Here is a 25149-nt window from a genome sequence, read left to right as displayed (position 1 = left end):
ACCCGTATATGAATTTTTTTCTTATTTTCGGGAGAATCTTCTCCTGAGAGATTGCGTACGATTTGGAATCACCCGTATTTAAAATGTAAATAAAGTAATTAAGAATTTGTTTTTAAACGCATAAATAGTATTAAAAAAAGACAGTTTTTTTTAAATTTCTTTATTTGAATAAGTAAGCTTAACATATAAACCGTCTGTTTAAAATTAAATAATATTTTAACTCTTTTCGTGAACCGTTTTCTGAAACTAAGATTTTTTTATTAAAAACATATCAGAGAAAATTATTTTACTGTAGTAGAAAAAATAAATTACAATTTCTTAATATAAATAAAATAAATAGAATAAAAATAGGTACGAAAAACGTATCAATAACTCGAGATTTTATTAAATTTATATATTTATTTTATTCGTATATTTCGGTGAAACAAAATTTAACTTATTTCGTATTAAATTAGCTTCCACGAGAACACGGTTTAAATATACGATGAAATAAATTTAAATCGTTATTTACGATATAATGAATGAAACTGCATTCGGTAAACCGCAACTGCGTCGGTTGTAGAAGCCTGCGTGAAGTTCAGTCCTATCGATTCGGGTACATTCCGGCGCGTCCCATCGATCCCTCGGGACACACGACTTGTTTGCCCAGGACTCCAGGCCGCACCAATACAATTGTTTTCCTCCGATTTCCATGTTAAAAAGAGCGACGTGTTGACTTTGTATTTGGATGTCGGCAAACAGAGTCGACCTTCTCTTCCACAAACTTAACCCATCCTCTTTCTTTACATCGCCTTCTTTTAACTTTGTTTTTAGAGCCTTTATTAGAAGCCGCCGCCGTCAACTTATCTTAAATTCATTTTATTTCCCATTAACTAGTTACTTTACTTGTGTTTACCGTTTAATAATAGTAATAAAACGGTATAGTACAATATCCTCATCCGCACAACTAACTTTTAAGGTTAATTTTAGATCAAATTTATCCGTAGATAAACATGAGACGTGAAATTCATAAACAAATAATATTACAAAATTTACAATTCTATTTCTATTATTCTAATTGTAATACGCTGTTATAATATTTAGCGTTAATATATTATTCTAATTCTATTATATATTTCCAAAATTATCTTCAATATCTTGTAATAAGTTATTCTGGAAACATATTTTATATTTTCTAGAATTTAGTAAACCGCTGTTAAATGTTAATAATTTTTTATCATATAAATTTACTATTTGTTGTCTTTAAAATTGGGTTTTTTTATACTACAGTATTTACAATTACCAGTTGATTTAATTGCAATCTTTCCGATAAACGATATTTATATGTAAAATACTTACCTTTTTGCTCAGCTTATTTGGTGTATGATGTGTGCGCGTGCGCGCCTCCCTCCACACACACATACACACACACAGACACAAACACACACACACACATGTATGTGAATATATATATATATATAAATATATATATAGAGAGAGAGAGAGAGGGTATATAAAGTCTTTCCATGTGTCAATAACCTACATGTGCGCCTTTTGTCGCTCGTAGAATGTTCAACCAATATTCAATTTCACGTTACGTGTTGGTCAACATTTCTTTGGTAACGCTAACAACAGCTTCAATTATTCTTCGTTTCAATGTGTCCAGATCAGGTACGAGTGTCGCATAGACTCTGTCCTTAACATAACCCCAAAGGAAAAAGTCTAAGGGAGTTATTTCTGGTGATCGTGGTGGCAAGGGAGTAAGACCGTCGCCCCAGATCCATCTGCCGTGAAATGATTAGTTCAGAAAATCTGGAACTAGTAATCCCCAGTGCAATAATGCGCTATCCTATTGGATGGAAAACCATCCTACCTTGCGAGTCATTTAGTTGAGGTATAGCAAGGTGTTACAGCATATCCAGGTAAATTTTAACTGTTATTGTTTACTCGATGTAAAAGAAGAGACCGATGATTCTGTTGTGCATCAAACCGCACCGGACATTCTCTTTAGGGGTATCTCTAACTTTTTCTCTGGTAAATTACGGATTTTCTGAACCTCATATTCTCACATTATGTCTTTGTACTTTCTCTGAGATGTGTAAAGTAGCCCCGTCTGAAAAACACGCACGCTGCAGATACTCGTTGTCGTTATCAATCCGTTGCAAAATCTCAGTCGCAAAGGCAGCACGAGGGCCGTCATCTGGCTGTAGATGCTGCAATATCTGAACTTTATACGCGCGCAACCTTAGTTTCTTGTGTAAACGTTTGTGCACTGTTGACCGGGGAATTCCTAATTCACGAGACGCACGACGGGTAGATTTGGAAGGGACATGCAAAAACGCTTGCCGCACAACTTCAACCTTCTCTTCGCTAACGGATGGCCGCCTTGTTCGCGGAAATTCGACTACGCCTCCGCTCTCCTTAAACTTTGCGTACTACGCAACGATATTCTTCTATCAGGTGCTGGTCGTCCGTATTCCCTTCTAAAATTTTGCTGTACAGTAATCGGTGATTTCGACTCGTGATAACCATAACAAACATTGCGCTTTCTATGGATTGACGCCATTTTATAAAAACTTGTCGCAGTGCCCTCTACTCTGTCTCTACCTGCAACAAACTAAATATTAAAAAAAACTTGATAATTTTTTTTTCTTTTGCCATAAATCGCACAGCGTTTTTTTTTTTTTTTGTAATAGATATATATATTTATATATGTGCACGAGAATTTTCTTTAAAATCTATTGCCCATTTTCGGAAATATTTATAAGATATCTATGTATTTTTTATAACATTTTTGCGAGTTTTTTCCCCTAAAAATTGTTCGCTACCTTATTATTGTTAAATGCAAATAATAATAGTTATTTTAAAATTATTTTTATCAATCTGTTTAATAACTTACTATGTTCAAATAAGGTGAACAACAAATCCTCTTTAAATTCTGAGATATGTAATTCGTGTTATTAGGTTAATAAACCGCTTTTTATGGTATGAGACACGCTTTTAATTAAGTAGACCTCTATATTTATATCCATAAAGAAATTAAAAGTAAAATTTATTTATTAATAACGCTTACCTGCTCCGAAATATAGGTGTATATGTATATATATACATATAAGGTTTATATATATATATATATATATATATATATATACCTTAAGTGTAACTTATTTAAGTTTATTTTCCTCTTCATTGTATAGAATTAAATGTAAGAACAAGACATATTTTACTTAAAAATATTATCTTTATTAATCTCTTGAGTTAACCAATCAACTATACAAATTTATAAATTAAATTCACTTTAAGCTTTTTCAGGTGATAATACACATTCATACACATATCACAAAAATTCTCTTACGTACTTAGGACTATGTAAACGAAATATAGAGACCAATTGAATTTAGTTTATACGGTTTGTAATATAATAATAAATATATATATATTTATTGTTATTATTATTATTATTATCAAACTACGCATAAAATAATAATAATAATAATTAAAAAAATAACAAAATAATTTTTCCATATTATTATATTTTCATCAAAAATAAAACATAACAAGGTATTAAACAATTTTATGACAATAGTTTGAAAAAAGCAAAAAATACAACTATTAATTAAATGCATTCCCTTTTTTTATCATGGTGAAAATCGATACAAATATTTTAATAAAAAATAATAGTTAATTTTATTTTGTTCCAATTATTTTATTTAAAATTGTAAGATAAAAACGAATTACCATTAAAAAAATAATAAATTACTCGTTAATTACAGAATAACAATGTAACTGACCTCAAAAATTATGACGTAATTTTGAACTCCACCAGAAAAATCAGAACACAAAGAATATTATTTATTATATTATACTAATGATGACTATTTAACATCAAAAATATTATTAATGCATTCAAATTAAGCAAAAAATTTAATATTTTTGAAAGTTATATATATTAATTAAAAAAATTTGTCCATTATTCACAATACATTCTTTATAATAAATAAAATATATATTTATATTAATCTACTATTTCACATTTTCTTAATAAAATAATTACAATTTACGTACATATATAATGTAAATTACGTTTTTATCTTTAGATGTTTCGGCAAATTTTTTTTCAGTACATTGTAGTGGTTCATAAAAACGGCACAACTGCAGATAGTAGTTGTAGGCAACAATAGTTAAACTGCAGTTCAAATTTTCCATACGCTTTTATAAATATAGTTAATTTAAAAAAAAAAAATGAAATAAACATTTAATAGAGGAATAATAATTATAATACAACAATGAGGCTCATTTCCTTATCGCTTCTCGAAGGATTTTCTTGTACTCATTTTCGATCCCAAAGAAGTCAGTCGTATTTTCGAGTTCATTAGCTGCCGTTATACATATTTCATTTCATTACGTGAAATATCAGTTTTATATTTAAAATTTATAAGAACTTCCTATTTAGACGAAGAATATTATTACTTGCGAAATTATAAAAAAAAATTGACCTTTGAAATTCACCTTTTACACCGTTAAAATTTTTAATCGCGTAAAAAAATATTTAAAATTAATTTTCAAAATTATTACGTTCTGCAGAGCTCAATTATTCACCGTGTAGTAAAGAAATAATTTGAGTTTTAACAGTAAAATTAACTAAAATTTAAATATTAAGCGTCTGGTTTACGAAAAACTGAATTCTACTTTCGAATTTCGAAATCTATAAACCGTTTTTAAGTCGTTTTAAAAGTCGAAAGCGCAAATAGATGTATTAAAATATCATTTTTACAATTATTTTCCGCTATTTCAGAACTGTATCGGAATTAAAACTGTTCGATCTGAACGTGCAGAAGCTTTTATTCTTTAAAACATTACTTGTATTTTGAAATGTTTTCAGTGTTTGTTAATAGATGTCGCTAAAAAAACTAAGTAGTCGTTAAAAATCAGCCTCCCGTCAAACTTAAAGTGCGAGAACGTTTTCAAAAGTCGGTTTAAAAGCTTATAAAAATTTACAAACTCTTACAATCTGTTTCCAAATAGATTAGAAATTTATATTTTCAAATATAAACTATTTTTAAAAAATTTTGAAAAACCTTAGTTTAAATTAAACACGATACTAATTTATACATAGTAGAGCAAACCGCTTTTCTTTTCTTTTTTTTTAATGGTACTGGATAATCGGCGTCGATTTTAAAAATATTGAATTTCATTTTTTATGTAATTTATAAAGATTTCATTAAAAGTATTTTATTTAATATTTACAATTATTATTTATTTTTTAAATAGCTAATACAATTGTTATAAAATCTAAATTCCATCAAACGTACTCCTGTTTGAATAGCATTTCCTATTCTGTAAGAATGAGGAACGGTTGCTAAAAACGAAGAAATAGCTGTTTATTCAATAAAATAAAAAACATATCCGTATTTCTATCAAATCTTAAAGCAGAACAGAACTGTTTTCGATATAATATTAACTTAAGCTTCCGTTGCCGTTTTAATAAATTTCCGAAGTTTAAAAAAAATTTTACCGTCGGTTTAATTAAAATACGAATAAATATCTTATTTTATCAAATAATATTATTTCGACGAGGAATTAAAAAAAAATCTGATGTGGACAACATATAATTTTCCTTTACGCCTATTAAATTACATTTACAAATTTTTTTTTTAAAATGAAAAGTAGATAAAATTTTATTTCGTTAAAAACTTCTGATATCTTTTCTTTTTTTGTTATTATTGAATTATTTATTTATCGTAAATTTTTTTTTATAATTGGAGGTTAATCAAATTATTAATAAATCATATTTAATTTAAAAAAAAGAAGAAGATGAAGTCTGATTCGAACCGATGTGCCTTCACCTAAGATCCAAATATTTCATTAATTAAAATTTTATTTTGCTATAACTCTGGAGCCAGTGAAAATAAGTAGCATGATTGATACATCGTTGAAAAGTTTTAAATGAAGACTTATTACTGCAGTTAAAAAAAAGTTAAAAATTCAATATTTTGGGGATTTTGAGCTTTTTTGGATAGTTTTGGTTCAGTCGATTGGAATCAAAAGGGGAGGTGCACAACTAGATGTTACAACAGTCTTAAAACCAAAATTTTAACAACCTACGGCTAATCGTTTTTGAGTTATGTGAGATACCTACATACATACAAAATGGATTCAGGGATGGTCAAAATGGATTTTCCGTTGAAATCTGAAAACCGAAAACGAAGTAATAAATAAAAACAAGCCTGAATTTTCTGCAGCCCATTAATAAAATTATTTGCTCAAATAATTTTCATTAACGCCTTCTCAATTATGAACCGTTATTTATATGAAAAGTTATATCGCATGAAAATAAACAAGAACAAAACAAAAGTAATGAAATGTAGTAGAAACAACAAAGACGGACCGCTGAATGTGAAAATAGAAGGAGAAAAGATTATGGAGGTATAAGAATTTTGTTATTTGGGAAGTAAAATTACTAAAGATGGACGAAGCAGGAGCGATATAAAATGCCAAATAGCACAAGCTAAACGAGCCTTCAGTAAGAAATATAATTTGTTTACATCAAAAATTAATTTAAATCTCAGGAAAAGATTTTTGAAAGTGTATGTTTGGAGTGTCGCTTTATATGGAAGTGAAACTTGGACGATCGGAGTATCTGAGAAGAAAAGATTAGAAGCTTTTGAAATGCGGTACTATAGGAGAATGTTAAAAATCAGATGGGTGGATAAAGTGACAAATGAAGAGGTATTGCGGCAAATAGACGAAGAAAGAAGCATTTGGAAAAATATAGTTAAAAGAAGAGACAGACTTATAGGCCACATACTAAGGCATACTGGAATAGTCGCTTTAATATTGGAAGGACAGGTAGAAGGGAAAAATTGTGTAGGCAGGCCACGTTTGGAGTATGTAAAACAAATTGTTGGGGATGTAGGATGTAGAGGGTATACTGAAATGAAACGACTAGCACTAGATAGGGAATCTTGGAGAGCTGCATCAAACCAGTCAAATGACTGAAGACAAAAAAAAAAAAAAAATTTATATGAATAACTCTCTAGCTTTTTGATTTTATATTTAAAAAATTAAAATAGAATTTAATATTATCTGTTTTTATTATGTAATTAATCGATGTCATATATTTACTGCAAATGTCAGGAAGTATTTTTAAATTATAATAAAAGTCTTAACAGTCTTTCTAGTCGTCTCAAAAAAAGTATGAAATCTACGAAAAATTAAATTCGTAATAACTTTTGAATTCTGAGAATCCGGTTTTGTATCGCATAAACTTATTAAACGAACCACTTTAGAAAGTATAAATTTGTATAATATTTTTTATTAAAAATAATAAATAAATATAAATTAGTAATTTTAATATATAGATACGTTAACCGTTTCTGTAAACTAAATACGTTTTGTAAACGGAAGGTTCTGAAATATCAGTATTATATATATTTTTTTTTAATTTTCATTATTTCGTTAATTTTTTTGTTTGAACATTTATAATTATTTTTAACGTTTTTTATATCTACACTTTTAAAGTATTTGTAGTTATTCGTTAAAAATTTTGAACGATATTCAAATGTTTTATTTTTTTGTTTGCTTTAATTCTTTTAATTTTGAGTAATTATAATCATCGCTATTTGTATTTGATCCGTTATTCAAATAAACCACTTCATACGTTATCATGCGCGTATCGTAATCGATAAATGAATGTACAGAAGTTTAAGCATGCATAAACGTATATCTGCTTTGATTAATAATTCCCGGCGAGTTATTGTACTACGAGAATCTATAGATTGCTTAAATTCAGTACCTTTATTCAGCGATGGCATTAATTACACGTAATTATAGTCGCACGATTATATACCGTAATGTTTACTTGACAAACAACGGTTTAAGTTAGGTTATGTATGAATACTTTATTAAATTAGCTGCACTCATGATTTACCGTTCGTAGGAGAAATAATTGTAAATTTCTTTGTCGTGTTGTAGCATTTTAATTTAATACATTTTGTGACTTTAATACGTTCATTTTTACGGATTATATTTAAACTTACTTTTTTTTCATGAATTACGAAGTTTTTCTGCTACCGTTAAAATTAATTTTTATTTAATAATAAGTTACTCAAAATTGAAAAGCCAATAAAAGAGGCGTTAATAAAAATTTTATAACGTTTTTTTTTTAATTTATATATTTTTTTAAATCCTACAAATTAGCATTTTGTTAAAAATATTTATTGTACCGTAAACAAATCTAATTTCTGAACAGTGCATTCTGAAGTTGACCGAATTATTAATTCACACATCAGTTCGAAATTTTTTTTCTTTCCGATGAAAAATATTCACACAAACGGTTTTTTTGGTTTCGTGTTTTTCATTTTTTCATTAAGGTATATTTACCAAATAACTTATTGTTGAAATAGCCACAAAAAAATGATAGGCTGATAAATTCGTCGTACATGTTATACGCTGGCTAAGGAATATCGCCATGTATGAAATTAACGTGTGGTCTGGAAACAATCTGACTTCCCCTAGCCTTGCGGCCTGTCACTCTATTATGTCGATTGATTTCTGATTTCTCCACTATTTATAGAGATAATAATTACGCAATCGTTCGGACATACGGTTCTGACGTGAGGTACAGCATTCTAATTACTGTTCTGAAATAAATATTTTTTTCTCCCTAATGTGTACGTTGTAATTTGTTCAATTAATGAACGATAAACAACACTACACATCCACGGCGCATAGAGATCAGGATGATATGAATCACGTGTAAATGAGGTGCAGTCTTGTACAAATTTAGGCCAACCGTTCCTGAGACGTGTGGTTAGTTGAATCCCAACAGCCAAAATACTCCGGATCCTCTGTCTAGCATTCAAATACTTATAAAAGCAGATGACCATTACCAGGATTTGAACCTCAGAACCCTCGAATTCGAAAATCAGCTGTTAATAAATGACTTGCGACGACAAGTTACCCGCTAGACTAGTCTGCTGGAATCAAAAATAAATCTGGACAGATAATTCCATGAGGTGCTATCGCTTAACGTTCACGGTGATTTTAGTGCTGTGAAGTAGTCTTTGAATGTATTTCATTTGAGCTGTTTGTAGCTCCGTACTGGAAGATTTGTGAATTCACACATCTAGATAAATGAAAAAGCGATTTATCACGCATTAATACATTATAAATAACGTATTCGTTAACGTTTATAAAATTTTAAAGAGAGTAGTTGTCCTATAAATGACGACAGACAGACAGTTTAGAACTTCGTAATATCGATCCTCTTGCATTGACTATATTTTAGGTATACTGTACGTCTTTGGTGCAGCGCATTATTAAGACGAATTAATTATTTAAGTAGAGACGAGAAATATTGCTGTTGTTCATAGTAATTTTTGTACAGTAGTTTAATCGCAGACACACGCTGTTCATCTGTGCATCTCTCCATTATAACTAAACGCGATAGAAAGACAAATCTGTTGTTATTATGTTACTAAACAAATCTAAATGATACCGGAAAAAAACTAATTTCATCATCCTCTGATTTAATGAAACATCCTTTACGATATTTTTTAGTGAAGACATACACAGATCCTACGATCAAAAGGATAAGTTTTTAAAACCGTTTAATTTACTACGTGCAAAATTTAAGGAAAAAATAAAATTAGGGATAGTAGAAGTAAAAACTTATTAAATATGACAATAAAAATTTTAGCCGTATAGATTAATGAAGTGTTTTCTGGACTTTCTGAGCTCATTATAATAGCGAAAATAAAGAAAACGTTGTCGTAAACATGGGTCCGGAAACGTTCCTTTATAGAGTTACGGCTAGCGAAATATTTCGCTCTGATTCCTCAACGAAAAGTGAAATAAAACCATAATGAAATTCAAGGAACCCAAATTAAGGGGTAAACTTCATTTTCCTTATGGTTTTTGACCTGAAAAATTGAATAAAATAGGTCTCAGAGCAATATCTTCAGTAGTTTTCATAATATCTGAAGTAAAATTTATTGTCTAAAAACACTTTTTTTACGTTTGTAATACAAAAACCTTGTTAAATTATTTACACGATAAAGTTTTTTACGCGTTAAATAAACATGTAACAGCTATTATCGAAACTGGTATAGAATTTAATTCTGAAGAAATTGATGTATATATATATATATATTGTTTTAGAAGTTATATATTATACAGTATTTCGGTATTTAAGAGTTTTATATAGGTTTTTTTAACTTTTTTTTGTATTTATAAAATTTTTCTTTTGATTTATGTTGATTGAGCTTAAAAGTACCGCATCATTTGACGAGTTATTTTTAGAAATTAACTTAAAAATCGTTTGCTAAAAAATGAAAAAAATTGTTGTTTTGTTGATCTTTTTTATAGTATTATTTTTTTTGTCTTCGATTTTCGGGTAGATGATTGTATCTAACAGGGTTATTCTTACGTATTCTCGAGTTTCACTTCTTATCGATATAAAAACTTAAAATTTTGTTTTCATTGTACCCGCTATACTTAAGTATACCCACACTAAAATTATCGATGAGCATAAATTTATTTCATTTCGTAAGTAAAATCGATAAATTTACAATCATCATCACGTAGAATTGATCGAAAACAAATTTATATATAAAAAATAAGGAAAAAATTAACAATAAAATGGTTTGGTTTTTATTTCTTAACGATGATTTGGAATCTGTCTTTCTCTTTTTAATTTTTTATTTATATTTTTAATATCATTCCTTAAAAAAAAGGGAAAATAAAAGTAAATGGAATATTTCAATAAGGTTATCAAAATGAAGTTTATAATTTTAATTTGTATCCTTGTAATAATTTTTGAAAAATCTTAAATATATTCGCTCGATTTAAAAAAAACACAAATGAAAACTCTGGAGAATAAAATTCATATAAAGTAAGAAGGTGACTAACTTTTCCAGATTTTCTTTGTCGCCGTTATTCGCAAGGAATAAATTCAACTAAGTCGTTTGCGAAGTAATAAAAGAGATTTATTGGGCGGTTAGCCAATCTTTGTTCGACAATGGCGAGCTCGGCGGTCCATCCGAATGAACTACGTGGGATGACCATTAGAACGTCATCCACGCTATCTCTCCTTACTCATACTCTCATTTTTAATCCCCCCTTCTTTTCTCTTTCTTACGGCTACAGATTCCATAATGCGTAATACCGTAATCGATTCCCCCTACCTCTTAACTAATAAAGTTTATTCGTATATTTATGCGATCGTAGTGTTATTGTGCGTTACTTTTTCTCGTAAAAAGTTTTTGCATATCTTTATATCTAGCCAGCTACAGTAAAAATATAATATTAAAATACGTTGCACAAAAATCGTGTCGTTGTTACGTTAATAGAAATTGTTAATTTCGTTATTTCAATTTTAATATTATTGATACATCACTCGGCGTAAAACATTAAAATTTATAAAAATTATGACAGAATGGAAAAGTAATTTTTACTAAAGTTTCCGATTCAAAATCGTATTTAATACGTAAGATACCGAATAAATTACCAGACTTTTTCTTTAATTCGCTCCTTTTTGGCAAAAATAAATATTAAAAAAATTGTTTCCCGATCAGAACAAAGGTTACTGTTTGCATAATTTTAAACAAAATTAAAAGAAATAAAAATTAAAAGAAAACAAAATGGAATAAGTAGTCTCAATTATTAAACGTCTAATTAGTTATATGTTATTCCTGAAATAATAATTTTGCAATCGTTAATCCATTAAAATAAATTTTTCTTTTGCATCCTCAAACGATTCAACAGAAATTTTAATTCCTTATTCGGCTTTATTTTAGTAAAAACCTAGCTACAGGGCGGGTTGCCCTGGCGGGCGACGTCTCGGAATAGGATTATTAGATATTAAAATTTGATTACCTCTTGTGTAAAAATATTTTTTTTTAATGATAAAAATTGATGATATAACGAAAGTTAAATTAGAAATTTAACTCTAAAAATTGATACAAAGGAATCGGAATTTTCCGCTAGCGATCGGTACATTGCAGTACCTACTTTTTCATTGTACTTAATTATTTTATGAAGAAAAAAAATCACATAAATAAATAAAAATTATGTAAAAAAGTTTTTAAAACACCACTCTTAAATTAAACGTACTAAAAGGGGAAAAAATGATTTTAGCACGGTATCTGAAAATGGATTTGACATCAACATTTGATGGTGATATGTAAGATTATATGAAAGTTTTTAAAGATTTTTAAATTGAAACTATGACTTCCACATAATGTTACATATCGCCATCAAAGCTTGTTCTTAAATCCATTGTGAGATACCGTCATAAAATTATTTTTTACCTTTTAGTACGTTTAATTTAAGAGTGATGTTTTAAAAATATTTTTTTTTTACATATTTTTTATTTTCTACTTTTTAGACTTCATAAGTTTATACTTTACAGTAGCGCTAACGCACAGGTTTGAGCGTATTTAGCAAAAGATCGGATCGGTACGTTTTACGGTTGCTGAGTGGGCTAAACGATCTAATTTCCGGATAACCAAGATCCAGTCGATCAAGAGTGTGCCCGATACGTTAAACAGTTAGCGCTCGACCTGCTGATACATACGCGGTTTGAATCGTGAAAATCGAACGAGCTGTTGACGAGATATTACGATAGCACCCCATCGCGCCCCTCCCTAATTTCCAAACGGCGCCCCGAGGGCGCTTGAAAATATTATTATCTGACGGGGGTACCGTTGGCAGTGTATAGGGTTATCGTCGAGGGGGTCGAAAAAAGTTTTAAGGGCCCAAGGACCAACGGTTTTTGAGATATTTGCGATTTTCGGACGAAAATTCGGATCCGGTTAAAAAGTATTTTCCTTTTTTTTTCCTGTTTAGCCTCCGGTAATTACCGTTCAGATAACACTTCAGAGGAGGAATGAGGATGATATGTACAAGTGTAAATGAAGTGTAGTCTTGTACAGTCTCAGTCCGACCGTTCGTGAGATGCGTGGTTAATTGAAACCTAACACAACAAAGAACACGATCAAGTATTCAAATCCGTGTAAAAATAACTGACTTTACTAGGATTTGAACGCTGGAACTATCGATTTCCAAATCAGCTAATTTGGGAAGACGCGTTCACCACTACACCAACCCTTGGTAAAAGAGTACTAAATTTTCCCAAAACTTCGATATATATATATATATACATATGTACGGATATCGATCTATAATAATACAAGTGTACACTTGATCGCTACGAAACAGGTAACGAATCGGAATTTTCCGCTAGTGATCAGTACATTTCGGTGCTAAGCTAAGAGTGACGCGCACACATACACACATACAATGCTCTTTAGTAGGGCAGGATTATTCTTAAAAACTATTTTAAAAAATTACAATTTATTTAGCCGTTATATAAACGGTACCGAGACTGAAACGTAAGTATAAACGAACTAATTCGGCTAACCTTCTTAAGCTTCATTTTATTGATGAAGATGTTCGATTAATTATAAACTAATTTAATTGTTCAAATCGAGGTAATTTTATTGATAATTTTCTTTTGTCACTCTTCCTATATATGTTCACATATTTATACAAATATATAAATAGAATATTCAGGTACGTACAAATTTTTCTGCGTTCGTAGATAGTATTAATTCGATAAATTAAATTATTTAATTTTTTTTTTTTTTTTGTCTTCAGTCATTTGACTGGTTTGATGCAGCTCTCCAAGATTCCCTATCTAGTGCTAGTCGTTTCATTTCAGTATACCCTCTACATCCTACATCCCCAACAATTTGTTTTACATACTCCAAACGTGGCCTGCCTACACAATTTTTCCCTTCTACCTGTCCTTCCAATATTAAAGCGACTATTCCAGGATGCCTTAGTATGTGGCCTATAAGTCTGTCTCTTCTTTTAGCTATATTTTTCCAAATGCTACTTTCTTCACCTATTTGCCGCAATACCTCTTCATTTGTCACTTTATCCACCCATCTGATTTTTAACATTCTCCTATAGCACCACATTTCAAAAGCTTCTAATCTTTTTTTCTCAGATACTCCGATTGTCCAAGTTTCACTTCCATATAAAGCGACACTCCAAACATACACTTTATTATTATTTATTATTTATAATTATTTAATTACGAATGAATAATTTTTTTTTTTTAGTTTAATAAATATAAAAATGATTACAACGCGTTATTAACGATTAAATTTTATTATTTCTTACGTTAGCAGGTAATTTTTTTTATGCAACCGTTTTCAGGGTCAGCCCATCGTCAGGTACATTATATCAATTCATAAATTCCACATATCTTTCAAAATTTATACCTTACATTAAACTCAGATTCATCATATGTAACTATTAATTATTTTAAAAACTCTGTGAAGAATTTCATTGGTCACTATTTTTGTTATTTTTTAATTTTAAATACAATACAGTTTTCTTTGAAAACTGTTATATCAATAGTTTAAATGTACTCTATGTCATCACCTGTTCTATTTGTTTTTTTCGTTTTTTTTTCATTTACCATTATGTTGTTGGTGATGTTAATTTCATTTCTTTTTGTATTTGCTTAATCGGTTTTACACTACTAAGCTCTAGAAATGTAGGTTTATCTTTTAAACAATGAAACCCCGTATTTGATCGATAAATTTCGGGTCTTATGTATGTGTTCCTTTGTTATTTATACGTTTAAAAAATAATTTTTTTCGTTTGTCGGATATAGACTTAATTACAAGCCGGACATTTATTTCATAAACACCATTTCCATTTAAATTATCGTTATTATTAACTTTTATATAAGAGTTGATTTTATTTTTAGTTTGATATGAGAAGCAAATTTTATTCTTACGAAATAATCTTGCCATTTAAATAATCCGTATAAGGAAGGGAATCCGATAATCAATTTTTTATTTTGTCTTATTATTTTTTTGGTTCGCAATACTATTAATATACTTTTCTTTTTTTTTTACCGATCTCTTTTTTTCCCTTATTTTTCACTTCTTGTTGAATACGTTTCTTTTTAATCTGTTACTTGAATGCAGCATTTTCACGTGATTATGTGATGATTGAGCTGTAACGTATAATTGTACTGGCTTTTGTAATTTTTTTGTAAAGTCTATCGTTATTCTAACAAATTCGGCGTGTTATTTACCTTTCTTTCAATAGTAAATTGAAGTTTTTCATTAATTTTATTAACCGATTTCAATAAATCATCCGAATCGGTGTTACAGGTTATTATTACAAAACAATCTTCTTGTAATAATAAAAGTTTATATCGAATGTTTTTAATATATTATAAACATTTTCGTCAAATTTTTGTAGGAAAATTTCTTATAGTTTACTACTTAACGAGTATAATCCCGTAGGTAGACCATCTATTTGTACGAAGATTTCGCTCAGATTTCAGTTACCCCGGTAAAACGAGGTTGAGAGAATTAGTGATTTCTTACGGTCTGTGATCTAAAAAAACCAATAAAATAGGTCCCAGAGCCTTATCTGCAGTAGTTTTGGAGTAATCTTGAGTGAAAACCAATAAATTGGGGTAAAATACCCTATTTTGTATGTTTGACGTACAATAACTTTGTTAAACGGGTAATAAACAAGTAAAGATTTTAAACAAAACACGTACCAAATTTAATTTTGAACAAATTGGTGTAAGCTAAGACGAATAAAACAAACAAGGTTAAAAAAAATCGAATTTTATTTAGAAACAGTACGCTAGACCAAACCGCATTCTATGTACCAGATTATAATAAATGCTAAAAAATGAGCCCGCCATTTTCAGCAAATTTCTGTACTTCTTTCGTTACTCATTTATTGCTTCACGGCTATTCTTAAGTTAGTCAGCCGCATCGATAATGCGAACAATTTGTTCCACACGAGAATGTATTTTTGTTTTTTTCTGTCATTAAATTTCATGTAATTTTGATTTATAATAATTTTCAATGAGTTTATTAATTCTTCCGTATTTTTTTATTTTTTTTTTTTTTGCCTTCAGTCATTTGACTGGTTTGATGCAGCTCTCCAAGATTCCCTATCTAGTGCTAGTCGTTTCATTTCAGTATACCCTCTACATCCTACATCCCCAACAATTTGTTTTACATACTCCAAACGTGGCCTGCCTACACAATTTTTCCCTTCTACCTGTCCTTCCAATATTAAAGCGACTATTCCAGGATGCCTTAATATGTGGCCTATAAGTCTGTCTCTTCTTTTAACTATATTTTACCAAATGCTTCTTTCTTCATCTATTTGCCACAATACCTCTTCATTTGTCACTTTATCCACCCATCTGATTTTTAGCATTCTCCTATAGCACCGCATTTCAAAAGCTTCTAACCTTTTCTTCTCAGATATTCCGATTGTGCAAGTTTCACTTCCATATAAAGCGACACTCCAAACATACACTTTCAAAAATCTTTTCCTGACATTTAAATTAATTTTTGATGTAAACAAATTATATTTCTTACTGAAGGCTCGTTTAGCTTGTGCTATTCGGCATTTTATATCGCTCCTGCTTCGTCCATCTTTAGTAATTTTACTTCCCAAATAACAAAATTCTTCTTCCGTATATTTCTAGTTTATGTTTTTGTTATTTTTTACCGTGTTTTGTATTATTTCCAAGGCGGTATTTATACTTATATTAATATACTTAATCGTATTTACTATATGTACAGAAATCATTATAGTGTTTTCCAAAAACATTTTCATTTTTATATATTCTAGAATTTATAACTATTTTTTTAATCGATATTTATTTTGTAATTCGATGTATTCGTTTAATTTATTATTACTGAAAAACGTGTATAATTTACGGATTGATATAAATATACCTAACCCACCGAGTTGGTCTAGTGGTGAACGCATCTTCACAAATCAGCTGTTTTGGAAGTCGAAAGTTCCAGCGTTCAAGTCCTAGTAAAGTCAGTTATTTTTATACGGATTTGAATACTAGATCGTGGATACCGGTGTACTTTGGTGGTGGTTGGCTTTTAATTAAAATCTCAGGAACGGTCGAACTGAGACTGTACAAGACTACACTTCATTTTTCACTCATATTTCATCCTCTGAAATAATACCTGAACGGTAATTACGGAGGCTAAACAGGAAAAAGAAAATATAAGTGTATCTGAAGATGGGCTGAGAACGAAACCAATTATACAAAAACAATTAAATCTGCTAATGTAAGTAATAATAAAATTTAATATGAATAAGTTTCTGTATTTTTCAGAATCTATTAACGAGAAAATCGATTAACAGATATAAATATTTGGTTGTTTAGAAAATGTTAAACCTGTAAAAGTCTTATGATTCTTTAATCCGTGAAAAGGCTTTACTTCTAGAAGTTTAATTTGTTGTATTGAAAATGTAAAAATAAAACTATATATTGTAAAAATACTAACATTTTACGTAAATTACTGTTTGCGTTTATTATGTACGGATAATAGTTATTTTAAATAATTTTATCATTTTTCATTCGACGACGAAGAAATTTTTCCTTCGCATTTTCATCGGATGCTACCCAAATATCGGTTCATAAATAAATTAGAACTAATCACCGTTTCTAATTCTACTTTTTCCTTGCAAATTAGAAGATTAAGTATGAATATTATCTTATCGGCCTCGCTGATAAATTTTGCAGATAATTTTAATTATTTACACTTATACTCTTTTAAGTATTTCGTTTTTATTATACGATATTAAAATATTTTATTCAATAAAATCAGATAATATAACAGTTTAATTACGTTGATGTACCGGTTTCTCAAATTATGTAAAATTCAGATAAAATATATGAAAAAAAAAAAAAACGAGGCGCACACTCGGTACAAACAGATTCTATTTATAAAAATATCATATGTTATTAGTTTTATCTACCATATCGAACATGCAGACGATTAAATTAAGTAATTTTAATGTAACCACTCGCAAACATATTATTTGTAGGATTATATAGATTTATCCGTTTTAAACCATAAGCTTTGTAAAATCTGCATCAGAAGCCGCTGCCGGCGGGCAAGTTTCCCACTTGGCAAGATGTTACAGTTATGCTCCACCCCACTTTTCCACTTCAAAATATATATATATATATATATATATATATATATACACACACATCTACTTTTTATTTAGCGTTTTCATGCTCTTATAAATTTTCTTTATTTTGTTAATTGTTCTTTATGGAAAAAAGTAAATTACGAGGAACTTTTATCGCAAATCTTAATCACCTTTCAAGACTTTAATAAGAAATTCTTGTAATATATTTATAAAATATATTTAACAGTTGATAAACTTTTAAAATAGTAAATAATTTGTAAGCGGTTCAAACATGACCAGAAAAGAAAAAACAAATACATGTTATATTTTTAAGTCCCTCCTCCATGAAAGCCCGCTGGAGGCTTGGGCGTTTGCTAAATTTCATTTTTCTATTTTTTTTTTTTTTTTTACCTATTTTTTTGTCTCAAAATAGAATTTACATTCAATTACACTCCTACAGAAACCGTAAGTAAATATGATCACAAATAATCCCAGGTAGAGAGACTCCATGGAAACCCACAACAATTACTTACTAATATTCCTATACAGAACATTTAATGTAAATAAATACACATATAAAGTCAGGTCAGGGAACAGTGCCGTCGGTAGTTCGATGCAGAACAAAAGCAGTCGTATGAATTCATAAACGACAGAAAAGATGGAAATAAAACTATAATTAATAACGAAAGATATTAACAATTAAAATTGAACGAAGTGAAATATAGATACGACGGGTAACACTCAGTCGATCTCATGATGACATAGTCATCACGGTTCAACACGTGGAGTAATTTTTGTCTTCTAACGTCTTCGCTATCGTCTAGAAGGTTAATAGCCGTTGTTTATATTTATTTATTTATACGCGGTTGTTTATATTTTGTTGTTTATATTTTTGAATCGCGCTATTTGTTCTTAAAAATACGGTAAACCAAGATATTCGTGGATTCCATCATTCTTTCTAACGAACCAAGGCTCCTCAGTAATTTATTTCGCAATCGCTGTGTAATCTCCACTTTGCTGCTGCTTGCTGTACTCCGTAGGTTCAAATCGGTTTCAGGATTGTCGTGTACAATAATTGTTTGTCGGATAGTGTAGCTGTGACCTCTTGCTCGGTAACCTAACTTAATTAACTAACTTATTTAAGAGTTTCTGTAACTTTACCCTCCAAAATTCACCGATCTAGATTAAGCGATTGGACGGTTTGTTTTATAAGTAAATATGTATTTGCGTATAGATTGCTATTGTTTTTATCGTTATGTCGCTCTGATAAATGAATGTATTAAAAGCAAAGGATTTCTCAAAATCTTAGTATTGCAAATATATATAAGTATATTTCAAAATATTGTATTATCTACAAAAACAACCGATGTCAAACTGAAAACTTAGATTTCAGGGGAACCGTAACGTTTGAAAAAATGTTATTGCCGGACTAAATTAAAAAAAATTAGGGAAAAGTTGTTTATTTGTTGGATTAAAACAGATGTAATAATATCAGCGATCATTTTGAATAGAGTAATTTTTTTCTGTTATAAGAAATTGATATTTTAATGTCAGTAATTTAAAAAAAAAAAATTATTTTTAGTTAATAACAAGAATGAACAATTTTAATCGACAGCCTAATAATTTTAATATAATTATCACTCTTTTGTTGATCTCTTTTTTCTTTCTTCATTTATATATATATATTTAAATCTTCTATTTAAAAGAAATTAATTATAATACCTATAGGTTGATTTAAAAATATTGCTACTTTACGGTTTGGGATATTTTTTCTTCACTAAGTAAATGAATACACTAGAAGTTATATATATTATTGAAGAAAAATAGAGAAAATCTATTTTACCAAATAGATATATAAGAATTTATTTATTTTTCCTCTTAGTAGAATTTTTTTCTCGGTTTAATCAGGTACGCCTTCTTACGGTGCACCTCACCGTAAAAAAAATTATTAAAGTTTCAAATTTTGTTTTTTGCCAAGCTACTATTTAATTTCCAGAGAAGAATTATTTTAAAAGAACGAAAAGGTTAACTGTTTTGTATAAAATAAAATATATATATATATATTATTATATATATTATATATATTATTATATATATATATATATATATATATATATACGAGTATATATATATATATATACTCGTATATAATTTTAATCCACGCACGCCCACCTACACGATAAATCAGTAACTTTATCTTAATCGTACCGCCGAAAATTATTTTCAATTGAAATATTTCCGTTATCTCAATAAATTTTACGTAAAAAAAAAATTAAACGAGTGAGTTTTAAAAATCGAATTCGTGTTATTAAAACGTAAATGGTGTCTCCAAAATAAGCTGACATTTTAATTTTTTTTAATAAACGCATTTTTTATTTGATAATATTTTTGCTTTATATAAAAGCAGCGACATGGAGGTTTTGTACGATACAAAACATCAAATAGATGAGGATTTCGGCCATGGCCGCACATGTTCACTCTTTTGATAAAAATTTCCAAAACATGTTAACATAATTGCCGGGAAATATCGGCAATGTTCTTTGAGTTCTCCTCAAATGTTTGCACTTTATGGATGTACACATTATCCTTAACATAACCCAAAGAAAAAAAGTCCAACGGTGTCAAATCAAATGATCTCGGCGACCGATTCACATCACCTCGCTGCGAGATAACCGTTAAATTTTTCTTGCAATAACTGTACGGATTCGTCGGCAGTGTGGCATATGTAAAAATTCAGAAATCACCTCAAGATAATAGAACTCAATTGATGGAAACAGCATCTCCATTTTTATTTTCGAAGAAGTAAGGTCCACTCCTTGACCCACCGAGGACACATAGGAAGTTCTTCAATCTTTTTTGGGTTTTCTGATCCACAAATTAGACATTTTTGTTTATCGACAGAAACGGTAAGAAGTAAATGTGCCTCATCGCTAAACATGATTTTTTTCCGAAAATTCGTTATGTTATTTTTACGCGTTATTCAAGCGTGTACTTTTTCATAATTTAACCTCAATATTCACCGATAACAGCGTATAAAAATCTCTACTCTGATTTCACAGCGAATAAAATGGCGGTAGATTTAAAATATCAGTTCATTTTGGGACACTCTTTACGTAAAAATTGTAGTTATTATTGTAATTTATTAAAGTATTAATTTACTTATCGACATAGAATTAGAGAATGGAGGACACGTCACCTAGAGGCTAGGTATGTTCGTGTTTTTCAAACCGTTTATTTATGTTTGTTTACAGTTGACAGTGTGTCGTGTTGACAGGACGGAAGGAAGATGGGCTACGGCAGTATGCAAGGAATCCCGATGGTGGCATCGAGTCCGGTCAGGCACGAGAGCCCTTTGGGCATGAACCCCATCGAGGTGCAGTCTTATCAACCTCCCTGGAAGGCTCTTTCGGACTTCGCACTCCATACGGATCTCGATCGACTAGATCCGTCCGCCCCGCCCTTCCAACACCTGGTAAGTCAGGTAAGTCCACGATTATGGGCAACTATGTTAGATGTATTACTTTTTTCGCTATTTTCCCGTCTGGTAATAGATTCTTTTCCGATTCAAACGTATTTGAAAAATAAAAAGGTTAAAAAATGAAATACTTACACAATGCTTATTATATTTCTACAACCCTGATCACAGGGTAATTTAGCGGGATAAGAAATAATAAAACTATTAAACCGGTTATCCAAATAAACCTAGAATATTATATTAAGGGAAGATTTTAATTTTAATGTTTAAAGAGCGTACAATTTCGTTTAACGATTTTGATTATGGTTTACTTCTAAGACGTTTAAGTTAACGTAAAATTAATTCGAAAATTTTATTATATTTTCCTTCCTCTTAAAAACATATTCTTATGAAAATTTTCCGTTTATAATGTTTTACTACTCAAATATCTGTCTCATTTAATTTCTTTAGATATATGTTTTTTTTTTGGTATTAATAGGAGATGAAATTTGGCTTGAAATTAAAAAATTCACGAACGGTTGTAAAAAAATACTTTTTTCTTGGTTGGAGTCCACCTTAAGCGCATGTAAACTATGTGATGTAAGTACATCTACAGTACTGGAAATGCTTTCAAAGTTTTAAAAATATTTACCCCCCAAATTAATAAAGAAACTTTTACGTGATTACCTTATTATCATAATAATATAAATATTATTTATTTATTAATTAAATATATATTCTAGCAACTAAATATTAAAAACGCATTCAGTATTTATTCGTGAAACAAATAAGCACCACATTAATTCTGTAATATAAGAAACTATCACAATAATCGGGCTTTGCTGTTGTGTATTATATTTTAATTTAAATAATATTTCGTTAATCTCATTAAAACCAAAGATGGCATTCATAAATAACTTCTTTGTCTCAAAAAAAAATTTACATTCAGTTACACTCCTACAGAAACCATAAGTAAATATGATTCCAATTACAGACAGAGAGGCTTCGATCGAAGATCCTCAAAAATTACATATTAAAATATTCCTATGCAGAGAATTTAATGTAAGTACACACGTAAAATTAGCTCAAAGATCAGTGTTGCTAGTAGGTCGACACAAAACAAAAACAACCATAAGAATTCATAAACGAGAATAAAACATTAATAATGAAAGAATAATTATTAAAGAAAACGAAGTGAAATAATGAATCGATGGAGAACACGAAGTTAACGCAGTTCTACTCCAAATCAGATGAAGTCACTAAGGTTCAAAAAGTGGATTCTTTTTTACCGTTCTAATGTCTTCATTGCGGTCTAGAAAGTCGATAGCTAAACAGTATATGTAATTGTTTAGCCGCAATTTATATTTCGTACCGAATCGCTGTATTTCTTCTCGAATATTTGATAAACAGATATTCGTGGATTTCGCTGTTTCTTACTAACCGAAGCGCCTCTGTGACGCTTCTCAGTAATTTGTTTTAGAATCGCTCGACGTTGGTTCTGACTGCTGTACCCCGATGCTGGATCTCATAGGTACTAATCGTCGTTTCAAGATCATCGTGTACAATAATTATTTGTTGAATATCGAAAAATGTAACCTCTTGCACAACGACCGGTACGTTTCCTTAAACTTAATGTCCAGTCGTTTTCTCTTTTCTCTAACACGGGCCTTCCACGTCAGTCGACGATCAACATAAATACCAAGATATCGAACGCGTTGAGCATGCGGTATGAGAACGTCATCGAGATGGCCCCGTAGGCAGTCTCTCTACTCGTCGCGAATGTCACACGACTCGACTTCGCTCGATTAACTTTAATCTTCCATCTAGATAGCCATCCGTTGATTTTAAAGCTAGAGTCGGATCAATATCGGCAACCAGAATAGTCGTATCACCGGTAAAAGAAGAACGTAAAATATAAAAGGTCCTAAAACCGATCCCCTGAAGAACACCTGACTTGTCAGAGAAAATACACGACTCGTTATACTTCACCCGTAAAAAAATCCAACCTGATAGCTACGCATAACCAAGTAATGCGGTCGAGGCAGATTCTTTTTCAACTTATAGGCCGGGAAGACCTTGTCGCAAGGCCTGCTTGAACATCCAAGAACAGCGGAACACCACCAGAAGACCACCTCGGAAGCCGAACTGATGATCAGGAATGACAAGACCGTGTTCAAGAATAGATCACAACCTCTGAACAAAAAGTTTCTTTTGTCGCTTTTAAACAAACTACAAGAAAAGTTTTTACTTAAAAGTTGGGCTCCAAAAGTTGATTTTAAACTTAATTTTCCTTTGTGAGGTTTGAGCTCCTTTTAACTCTCTTAAAAATTAAATTTTATAATAATATTTTAAGCAACACATCTAAGATGTAAGCGGAACTTACTTACCAAATTTCAGCATCTTAAGATCGGTGGTTCTGGAAATATATTGATGAATTAGCGAATGGTACTTGGTATTCATAGGTACGATCCGATTATAGATTTAATTTATCCCGTAAATGTCATCTAAATACATTTACGTGTTCTTATACGACACAAATAAAAATTTTAGTCGACTAAAGCGAAGAAGATATTACGGTTTAATTTTTTTTTCTGTATGTAGATCAAACAGATATCAAAAGAAATGTATTTTGATTAACTTGCAGAAAAAACTTACGACTTTATAAACTTATCAAACGCTTTTTAAAATAAACAATTTGTGCATCTTAGTTCGCAAAACCTGACGTGTATCATAAATCATTTTAGAGAACGAAAAGGGAATCCGGTATAAAATTATCCCGTACCGGGCTAGTGAATATGAGGAGTGAAGTGTTTTTTTTTACATTTTTATTGAGTCGAACCTAATATATTGTTGCATATTATTATAACAAACCGACGGAATTCAGGTAATATTTAACCCTGCAAGTAACACTTTTATTTTATTCACGGCAAGGAATATTATGAACATTATTAATCTTATTAGTATAGAAAGCAAGTACGACTTAGCCCCCTTATATCTCAAATGCTTTACACGGAGTCGTAATGGTAACAAAGACTGCAACTGGAAGTTTTAAACAGCATATTAATGTACTCTTTTCTGTAGTAGAGAAAAATAATTTACTGTCCAAATTTATTATGGGAAAAGTCTTTGTAGAAATAAACTTTTATAAAATATTACAATTTTATTTATTTCTTTTTTTTTTTAACCTCCGGGACTACCATTACTTGAGAGGATGAGATGAATGAAAATTTTTATATCGTGTGAAAATTCCATGCCTGACCGGGATTCGAACCCGGGACCTCCGTATGAAAGGCCGAGACGCTACTACTTGCGCCACTGAGGCCGGGGCAATCTCTTTTAAGCAGGTATCACCGTATTTCCCTTTCTGTTATTAAATTTTTTTTTTCGGAAAGAATGCTTATTACACTGCTATTACTTCGTACGAGCGAAAACATAACAAAATGGGAGAAAATAATTTAATTTAATCACGTTAAATAATGACTTTCTCGCAGTTTAGAGAGGAAAAAATAACAAATACAATCAAGATTCCGTTAAATAATTAACTTTTAATCGGTTTAATAGACTTTGTTACTTCTATGATGATATTCGCGGCTATCTGTTTGATAAAAATAGTAACCAAAACTCTCGATCAAATTATTTTAATAAATCTGTCATTCTGGCCGGTATATAATAATGCATTACATAGATCACGTCAGGAACGTTTTCCGTTTTCC

The 25149-nt window shown here is 30.0% G+C and overlaps 1 protein-coding gene across 4 annotated transcripts in view; it reads left to right on the top strand.

Moving 5' to 3' along the window:
* The window catches only part of tup (LIM1_Isl and LIM2_Isl domain-containing protein tup), a 387091-nt gene that overhangs the window by 296391 nt on the left and 65551 nt on the right, over positions 1-25149 (top strand). The window contains exon 5 of one of the 4 annotated variants that reach the window (XR_012755607.1): positions 21234-21463. Coding sequence is in view for 2 of the 4 variants with exons in the window: in XM_075359379.1 (XP_075215494.1) it covers positions 21257-21463 (207 nt within the window). In the remaining 2 variants the exon portion in view is untranslated. The remainder of the gene's footprint in view (positions 1-21233; positions 21464-25149) is intronic. The other 3 variants (XR_012755608.1, XM_075359380.1, XM_075359379.1) reach the window with 3 other exon arrangements.

The sequence above is a fragment of the Lycorma delicatula genome, chromosome 3 (genome assembly GCF_047948215.1).
Source record: "Lycorma delicatula isolate Av1 chromosome 3, ASM4794821v1, whole genome shotgun sequence".
NCBI classification, from domain to species: domain Eukaryota; kingdom Metazoa; phylum Arthropoda; class Insecta; order Hemiptera; family Fulgoridae; genus Lycorma; species Lycorma delicatula.
Note: the sequence above shows the minus strand (reverse complement) of the source record. Positions and strands in the feature narration are given on the sequence as shown.